The 9,924-nt window shown below is 42.5% G+C and overlaps 1 protein-coding gene across 2 annotated transcripts in view; it reads right to left on the bottom strand.

Moving 5' to 3' along the window:
- Window positions 1–9,924, bottom strand: part of stxbp1a (syntaxin binding protein 1a) — a 35,483-nt gene continuing 25,559 nt past the window's right edge. Inside the window, exons 15-20 of one of the 2 annotated variants that reach the window (XM_062554647.1) lie at window positions 9,441–9,550; window positions 8,778–8,879; window positions 8,502–8,587; window positions 7,195–7,349; window positions 5,406–5,566; window positions 1–1,728 (exon numbers count right to left, since the gene is read on the bottom strand). In XM_062554647.1, the coding sequence (XP_062410631.1) occupies window positions 5,457–5,566; window positions 7,195–7,349; window positions 8,502–8,587; window positions 8,778–8,879; window positions 9,441–9,550 (563 nt within the window). In that variant the 3' untranslated portion in view covers window positions 1–1,728; window positions 5,406–5,456. The remainder of the gene's footprint in view (window positions 1,729–5,405; window positions 5,567–7,194; window positions 7,350–8,501; window positions 8,588–8,777; window positions 8,880–9,440; window positions 9,551–9,924) is intronic. The other variant, XM_062554648.1, reaches the window with a different exon arrangement.

Raw genomic sequence — 9,924 nt, 5'->3', positions numbered from 1 at the left:
TTGGTAATGGAAGCCAATTTATTAGACAGCCTTAGTACATTGGTACACACGAAGTATACTTTTGTTTGTGCTTCAACACTCGCAAACATAGAATCCCAGTAAGTTGAACAGGTTTAGGACAGACTAACGTTCTCATTTATTATTATTTTCTCTGATAAATCATTTTTGATATAAATCAAAGAGACACAGTCAACGCTATACAACAGCAACAAATAAAAGTAAACAGAAGTGAGAGAAAAAAAAATGAACAACTAAATAAGCGTTTGCATCACAGGAAACGCATAGTGCAATATACAACCTTTTTTTGCCAGAACAGAAGTGAGGGGGAGAAAACAGAGAAATCATTCAGAAAAATAAATATATGTACATCTTAAAAGGGCGGAAAAGTTTTCTTTGCAAAGCCATTCACCAGTGGAAGGTTTATCATTGCACCAGAAGAGAGAACTAACAGACAGACTAAACAAAATATAGCTATTATTTATTGAATCCCAGTTTACCACTACAACTACAGCTAAAACATCACTAACACAGTGGCTTCACATTGGCTTTTTTTTCTTCTTTTTTGTAAGGAAATGTTTTTTTTAAACTACTTCACAGTCAGAAATATCACCACTCAACAGTGAGACGCTAGAACATCAAACAAATGGCATACAATATCACACCACTCAGTGCATGGCCCGGTTAAACATCATTACTAACCAATGATAAGACTTAATCAGACAGGATACAATACTGAAATACGACTGGCCCTTTTTGTATATTCTTTTAAACATTTTTCGCAAGCAAGCAGTGGCCTTTTTGACACTAAATGTGAAGTCTCCCGAGAGGAAAATTAACGAAAACATAAGAGAGGACGTGGCAAGTTCAAAGAGCCCCACTCTGGTCGGCTGGAAGGACGGCCGGTGGTCTGCTGGGTCCGGTCTGATGCCCCTGCGCGCAGAGTCTCTGCCGTTTGCTTTCTGCAACAGTGGCCCTCCTCCCCCGTAGCTGTGTGTCCAAAACAGTCTCCCGAGTCACACAAACCGTCTAAAAACTACACAAACTGTTCGAGGCAATCGGTTCTCTTTGTCTCAGATGGCTCGGCCTTGTTAAGGACCAGATAGTAGAGTCCATATCTCACTACTCTAAAATGATACAGGTCTGCCGATTAGAACAGCTTCCAGCGATATGATTTATACCATCCTGAGTGGCTTTCCTCCCACCATCCCACCCACTCGCCTCCCAATCCCCCACCATAAAAACCACACCAATAATTCAACGAAAGGGAAACAAACCAACAAAGGCTCTACCTTGGACACATTCTAGCAGGTTTTGATAGCATACAATATTACATTTGGTACTTCCAGTTTTAAACAATGTCTTGATAGTTAAACCCATTTTAATCATTTGCATCCATCGTAAAACATGAGAATACTTGCAATTATTCATTTTCAACATACTATATTTCATATATATATATGTACTATATATATATATAATATTTTTTTAACCAATGTCATTTTTTTGGTTGTTTTTTGTATTGTTTTTTGTTTCATCAAGCAAGATGCATACACAGTAATATAGAAGTACAGGGATGAAGGTGCTGGGAGTCAGTAGGGGCAGGGAGGACGGAGACGGAACTGAGAAACGAGGAGGAGGAAGGATTTTAGCTTGTCGGCTCTTCGTCTGGTTTATTCATGTTCTTGAGAGATTCCAAGAGGAAGGTGGGAGTGAATACATGGGTCGCTCCTGTGAAAACGAAAGACAGAGAGAGAGAGAGAGAGAAAGAAAGAGAAAGAGAGAGGGCAGGGTGTCGAACACAAGACAGAGAGACAGGGGGGGGATTTGGGGGGAGTGAGGAGAAAAGTGTTAGACATGTCCAATCCAATGTTTAAGCCTGAAAATGTGTTTTCAGCTTTTCATATGGTATATTTAAACATGGATGAATAAAACAAGACGTGTGACTGAATTGTCCACAGGTGGATGAAGATGACTGTGTTGTACAGTCGATAGTGAATACATTAGAAAATGCAAGTATGTGCATAATCTGCAAAAGTAGGCTCTTAAGAGACAAACTAGAATAAGTACTGTTTAACAATACAACAAATATGATGTGTTATCTACTGAGTATGGTATACTACTGCTGAATGCTGAAAAGCTATTTAGGGCATACATAATTATGTTGAAAATATTTCCCAATCATATCACTTTGAACCATACCTTCCAAAACCTTCAACCCCTCGACAAACTAAATGAATAAACATATAAAGTGAATATGACCAACTATAAAGAAATGGGTCAGAGGTTTGTTTCTCAACTCTACTATTAAACTTAAACAAAAAGAACAACCAAAAGCTGAGTGACTATGAATCTTTTAGCTGAAGACACATTTCTAACATGTGCAAAGCAAACTTTTGTCCCATATGGCTGACACAAGTCGATCTGGTGACTTGAATGACAGCGCCAAGATTTTTTAATGAAAAACTCCAACATGGATGATACTGTATATGGAACAAGAGTTTGATAACACAACTACGAACCACAATATTTTAACAGATCCAGTTGATATTAAATGTGTTTCTGAAGCAAAGCTGTAGGTTGCTCAACACCAAACCATCTCAAAACGTTTTTATCTTTCCCATCAGGGTATTCATTAAAAATTGAATGAATTTGTTGAATGAATTCATTCTCAATAGCCCTGCAATGATTCAGAACAGACAGAGAAGGGCAGGATTTGAAGCAAAACCATCTGAAGTTGATTGGTATAGTGGGAGAGTACAGGTGGGGTTGGGTGGGTTGGTGTGGGAGGGTCAGTAAGCGTTAAAGGTGGTTAGAGGTACTAGTCAACTTCTGACTGCTTTTGCCTAACTCACAGTCCCCTCTGTCTGTTGAAATTTCCTCCGAACACACAGCTTTGCTGACATGATGGTAGTCTGAAACACTGTCTTAGCCAGGTTGCTATCCAGCACTAGCTCAGGAATTTTCACCTGGTTACCTTTTTCAACACATTTGTTTGCCAAGTTGTTTTTTTCAGGATCAATGGCTGTTTTTCCATTCGGAAGGTGCCGAATGTGGCAGTATGTGAAGGAGTTGGACATACTGCACATGGGTCGAGTTCTATTGCCTGTCTCTAAGTCGCTATACGGTTTGAGACATGGACTTGTTCCTTTGCTTGTTGAGAAGTGGAGTACAAGCTAAGCAAAATGTTTGACCTTTGATCCTCGTCTGCACACCATACTTTCCTTTTCAAAAGCTCCAAAAGAACTTTCTTGAGGAAGAGCTGGTATTTATGCGACGCTGGCTAACTTTGCATTCCATTTCTCGACAAGTGAAGGCACACAGTTCAAGTCCGTATGCAGCATAGCGGCCTTCCGACGGTCATAGAACTATGGGTCATTTTCACTGTGCACATTTAGACAACAAACAAAAAATTGTGATATGGCTTTAGCAGATGAACAACACCCAGACTATGTATGTTCTACTTGTGCTGCACCTCTAGGGAACGTAACTTGAGGTCAGACTTAAGGCTATAGCATGTACAAAAATCTACCTCCTGCTTTTTTTTTTTTCATTGACAGAAACAGAGACCTTCAACACTTACAAGTTACTGAGCACATAGATGTTAGTAGTTTGAATACATGCATAAGCCTTAATGATGCCTCGGTGAACACAGACTTTGTGCGATGTGATTAAAACACAGATGTGCGCAACAGAGATATTTTGGACATCTTGATAATTCTAAATACACAGTTGACCGTTTCGACTTGGAACTTCGGCATGCCAGATTTGTGCTGTGCTGTCAACTGTATATGCAGCAGGGCTCTTAAAATTCACAAGAGTAGGCTAAGTCTTTTGCATAGGCATTCCATCAGGTCCCAAGTGAAAACAGATATTGATGCGCTAATGAGGATTGTTTTGTAGATCTGAGACTACTGGACAAAATCAATCAGATCTTATTTTAAAAAGGTGGTAATGGTGACTTTCAAAATGGTGGGGTACACCAAACATTTGGAAAGCCTGGATTTACAAACTCCAGATATACGATGTATTGTTCAAATCCTCCGGGTAATTGTTCCAACCAGAAAATCATCAGCTGACACAATCAGCTCCATCAGCATGAAAGACTTTTAATTCAAGCGATGCGTTTGGTTGTAAGAAACACCAAGAGGAGGTTGAATAGACTCTAAACCTGAGCAGCTACAGTTTCTATTGTGTGTGTACTGTATATCTTGCCCCTACATATGACGTATGCCTGACTAAAGCAAAAGGGTGTGAAGCTAGCTGGGGATGAGTGGGGTGTGAGAGGGCCGCTTCGAGAGAGCGTTTTTTTGGTGCTAAAGCATATCCAGGGAACATAGCTACATCTCCAGCCTGGGTGTCTGCAGAGGTCAGCTGGATTGTGGAGGAGGTAAAGGACATCAATTGGCCAGACTGAATACTAAGTGCCTCCTCTACAGACAACCATGGGCCAATGTAGGCATGCTTGGAGGGCGTAGGGAGGGACTTTGAAGAGCATTTCAGAAGAGGGCAAATAAAACGAATCGTGAACATATATATATATATTTTGCAACTGAAATCAAAACTCAACCTATTCCTCAAAGGAAGAAGAAAACCATGATGATTGATTTTTTTTTTGTCTTTTTTTTTTGCTTTATGGATCTTCAGGGTGTAGAGTACGTCTAGGGGGGGAGGGGTTGGGTGGGTGGCGAGATGAAGAGAGGCTCCTCATCACCCGGATCTGCCAGCGGTTGTGGGTTAAGAGGGCACACCGGGGCGGTGCCATCCACCCGGCTGAGAAAATGGGAGGTCAGCAGGGATGAAGTCCACACCCCCCACATAAAATGGCCACAGCTCCTGCGAGCCCCTGTGAGCTATGGGCATTGGAGTATGAAAGGAAAAGCACTGGCCATTTATTCAAATGATTTAACGCCATTTTTCTGGACTTGTGACAGTTATGCACTGCACCAGAAAGATTTACACAATCTATTTCCTGCCAAAATAAATAAACGTTGTTATAAATAATACACAAAATATGTATCAAATGATGTAGGGACCATAGATTATAAGTAAAGTCAACATGTCCAATAACAGAGAGTAGAGTAGAGAGTTGACTCTCGTGGGTCTGGTTTACAGTGAAACTGAACCGTAAACAGCAAAAACAAGGTGTTACGGGGACATTTTCTGTGCCAATTGATGCTCATAAAGTGATAGGAGGGGCAAGCAGGAAGTGGAGCCTTCGAGACTGTTGCTTATTGGCTGTATCGTTAATCAGGGGGTGGACACTCATCCCTGGAGGAGGTGGAAGGGGCGGAGGAAAAAAAACAGCAGAAGATAAATAAGAGTGTGGTAGCAAGAGGAAACAGAGGGAAAGAAAGCCCTTGTGCTGCTGGGAGTCAGAAAGGGCTTCTTTGCGCGGCTGCCTTTACTTTGTTCAGAGTGTGATTTTGTCTCTCCCTCTCTCCCTCTCTCTGTCTGTCTCACTCGTCTGTCTCTTCGCGTTCCTCAAAGGACACCCTAGTGGACTCTCGGAAGTCGGGGTGCTGCAGGTCCGTTAAGAATTTGGTCGGGGTGAGCAAGTGGGTGGCACCTGCAGAGGAACAGAGGGGGGGCCGGCTTCATGCTCGAGTACACATCGCCCGCCGCAGAAAAGAAAAGAGAAATATCACCCCCCCCACGACACTCTCACTCGCACTCTCTCCTTTGGCCAAGGCCAAGTCTGGCTTCATGGGGAAACAAGGTTAAACATTCACATCCTACAAATCCATTGTCAACTTCTCAAAAGGGACTCAATGGGACCCGATTCCCATTTATACTAACTAGTAATTACATGCCATGTTTTTACTTTTGGTTGTATTGCGAATGACCAGAATGGTATATTAAAGGGTGAAACAGTAATTTTAGGAGGAGTAGCAAATTGGAGTGGACCTGGACAAGTGGACTGAACAACAACACAATGTAAAGATGACTACGTTAAAGCCATGTTTGTGCTGTATATTCAGAAAAAATAGTAAGAGTACTAACTCCCAGAATTAAATATTCTCCCTTTAACCTCAACACTGTGGACCCTCCACGAGTGCCGACAAGGTTAGCTGATAACCATTCAGTCATAATAAGTCTAATTCAGTATGTAAGTGCTGCAGGCTAGTCCTGAGACTAGAAGTCACATAACTTGATTATCAAAGGTTTTTTTTTTCATCCTGTTTTACAACCCTAACAAAAACTTGTATTAACATCTAATCAGAGTAGACTGTTGGTAATTTGACATTTTTGTATTCGATTTTGTTTTTGCAAAATTAAAACAAAAAGACAAGAATGAGGATATTTGCAACAAATACCATCCACCCCCCCACCCCCCAAAGGACAACAAACACACACACAGTACGTAACAAAACACACACAGAACACACACAGAAAACCCAGACTTACGACAACAGACTTGGCTTGTCTGCAATTCAAGAACAAGTTAAAAAGAGACAGCACACAAATACAGGACAGAGCCATAGAGACAGGTAGCAAAATTAGATAGACAAGACAGATGTTACACTTTCATAGTTAGTGCACTGATCATTACAGACAACACAGAGTCGACCAGAACAGCTGATCAAGGACACAGTTAAAGCCACTTATCTGCGCACAGACAAATACAAGCAAGCAGCCAAGCAGTTAAAGCTGGAAGCTACCAGGTCTCCCTTCCTCTGATGCCCTAACAATAATTCTTGAAAACAAATAAATCAAACACTTCTGTCATGTGTGTAATCAGACTACCTGTTTGTTAAGGTACACACAAACGCATGTGGCAAGCTGACAAATAATATCCCTGAATTATATTACAATCAAAACCCTGTTGTCAGGTAGCTAAATATATCTTCTTGATATTATAAAATACTAGCTTCATAGCCTGTATTACTTCTTTGTCCTATCAACCTAGACTTTGGACTTCCTTGACTTTTCTCGACATGATGCTGATGTGTGCGTAGGTCTGGTTGTGCGTGTGTGTGTCTGTGCGTTCCCGTACTGAACGTACTGTGATAGCATTTTAAATATCAGATCTCCTTCCATCGTCTGTACACACAACGTGCATGAATCTATACACCTGTCCATGTCTCCATCTCTATCGATCTCACTTTAGTGTTCAGTCTGTCTATCTGTCTATCTGTCTATCTGTCCCCTCCGACCCCAAACCGCCCCGGAAGCACTCAGTGCTGTGGGACTCACCGATAAGGGCCTCCCATTTCCCATTGGCGTGCGTCACCTCATAAGCACAGCGCATCTCACTGAAGGACACGCCTCCGATGATGAAGACGATGACGCGGGGTCCAGTGCGGTACTCGCCAGGGGTCTTATTCTTGTGCCAGTGGCCATACCGGGCACTGCCAGGTCAGATGGGTGGCACGAAAGAAAAGCAAAAAGATCAAATTAGCAAACGTTACTTATTTGTTTACGTCAATTCATCTTCCTGAAAATATCTTTAATCGTCATAGTTAGATATTTGTAAACCAGGCTATCACACAAAGATGAATACAGTTTATACAAAATAAATCTTTGTGACAATAGTGGCAGTAATGTATGTGCATAGACCCTGATCTATGATGCTAGGTGTTTACCCATTCCTGCACATATATGTAAATGCTTTGCTTCTCTCTCACACACACACACCAACCCTAATGCAATCCACACCTGGTTCTCACTGGCCGAACAAATCAATAGCCTGCATAATGAGTGTGGAGATCGTTGGGCATGGGACTGATCTGAACACAAATCAATACCACCACAATGACACGGGTCAATGTGTCAGCTCCCTCCCATCACTATGGCCCTCAGCCCACACACACACACACACACACACACACACACACACACACACACACACACACACACACACACACACACACACACACACACACAAACACACACACAAACACACACACACACACACACACACACACACACACACACACACACACACACACACACACACACACACACACACACACACACTCTGGAGAAAAAGCAACATCAATCCACAAGAGAGCTTAGTCTATTAGCGGTAAATCAAAAACAGTGTTTTGATCATCCTTGTTTGTAGCTCACAGATCACTCCCGGGTTTATTAATGTTTAATCGGGGAATTATAGGTATTGGAGGTTTTCAGCTGGGAGGTTTGACTGAATGGGGGGTGGACCAGTCATGGCATCGATCACTCGTCTACCACTGTCTGTCCCCGAGCTCAAATGAGTATTGATTTTTCAACCTCCCGTCTTTAACACTGAAATTCAGAACTGAAATAATGTGCTGCTTCAGGGACTATTTTGTGTATAGGTGAATGTGTCCTTGTGTGACTAGGCACATACAGACATGCACTTACAGTACATGTGTTTACTGTATGTCTCTGTGGTTGTGTCTAAATAGGAAAGTTGTGTGAGGGGAGAGAGAGAGACAGAGAAAGAGAGAGAGAGAGAGCGTGTTTGTGTGTGTGTACATGTGTGTGTGTGTGTGTGTGTGTGTGTGTGTGTGTGTGTGTACCTGACTGCAGTGGTGCTGAATGAAGCTGAGGAGCGAGTGGAGATGTAAGGGTAGTGCTTCGTGTCCAGCTTGTCTTCAATGGCATCCTGGAATAAAAAGGCAAAAAGTTATCAAAAGGGCACACAAAGGGACACACAAGGACACACAAGGACACACACACACACACACACACACACACACACACACTCGCAAGGGAGTGCACACAGACGCATACAAACAAGCATACACACACACACACATACACACACACACCACCTGTGTTTATGTGTAACTGACCTCCATGATGTCCTTGACCACTGGAGTCCAGCGAGACAGCTGGTAGGTCTGCTCGCTCACACGCTCCTTGCGGTCCATCTTCTTCCCTCTGCGCAGAGTGGACTATCGGTGGACAACAGACAAACAGACACACGGTAGGAAGACACAGACACACAGAAGTGGTGGAATTAGTAGATTAGTAGATAACAAAGCAAGAAGCTCCTTTTTTTCTGAATAGGAAATGAAATTATATAAAATCTTGTTTGCAGTTTGACTATTATAATAATCTTTCGTTACAATCTATATAACAGGGACAGGCACCAACATAAGATTCAATATGGAAAACCTGGAATCAGTTTTGGCAAACGGAAAGGGTGCTACAGTAGGCCTATATCTGAATAATAATTAACAAATGTTCACTGGCTGAATGGATCTCTACAAGACAAAAGACAGAAAAACAGAATGGGCTACAGTACGCATTGGACAGAAGACAGAGAGCACATCCATCTGATGCGTAGTGAGCGTTAATGGCAGCAGTGCATCACCCAGGCGGGTGTTACACATTGGTGGTGGTTAGTGAGGTTCCCCCTTCACTGTAAAGTGCTTGAAAATGCCTTGCACTATATAAATGCATTGAGTTGTTGTTGTTGTTGTTGTTGTTGTTGTGGGATGAAGGGAGCTTACGTCTGTGATGATGGGGACCCCCAGGTGGGCCATGTTGCTGATGATCTCGCTGTCCTCAGGGGGGATCTGCGCGTGCTGGATCAGCTTGTTTAGGTTCTCCTCCGTGATCCCTGAGGTCACACAAACACACACCGTCACAAAATGGCCGCTCCGCACAGCAGTGCAGCAATGACTTTCACATTTAGGGATACTGCTGCAGAGCCAAACCAAGATTTTGGGGCTCAGATGAGGCAGAACATATTGAGCCGGACCCATTTCTTTCATGAGGGGGAAGTACATTTTGTCCCAGGAAGAAAACCTTTAACCCACTAATGAGTTTTTATGGCAAGTCATTTGTCTATGACACACTCTGTTTCCTCGAATAACATAGTCGGTTCTCACTTCACACAGGAGGAACTGAAAAATAAATCCCCAAAGTGCTTTTTCTTAACCACCATTAGCTAGTGTTAGATGGTGTAGAGCAGTGGTTCTCAAACTGTGGTAC

The sequence above is a fragment of the Sardina pilchardus genome, chromosome 14 (assembly GCF_963854185.1).
Source record: "Sardina pilchardus chromosome 14, fSarPil1.1, whole genome shotgun sequence".
In the NCBI taxonomy this organism is placed as follows: domain Eukaryota; kingdom Metazoa; phylum Chordata; class Actinopteri; order Clupeiformes; family Clupeidae; genus Sardina; species Sardina pilchardus.
Note: the sequence above shows the minus strand (reverse complement) of the source record. Positions and strands in the feature narration are given on the sequence as shown.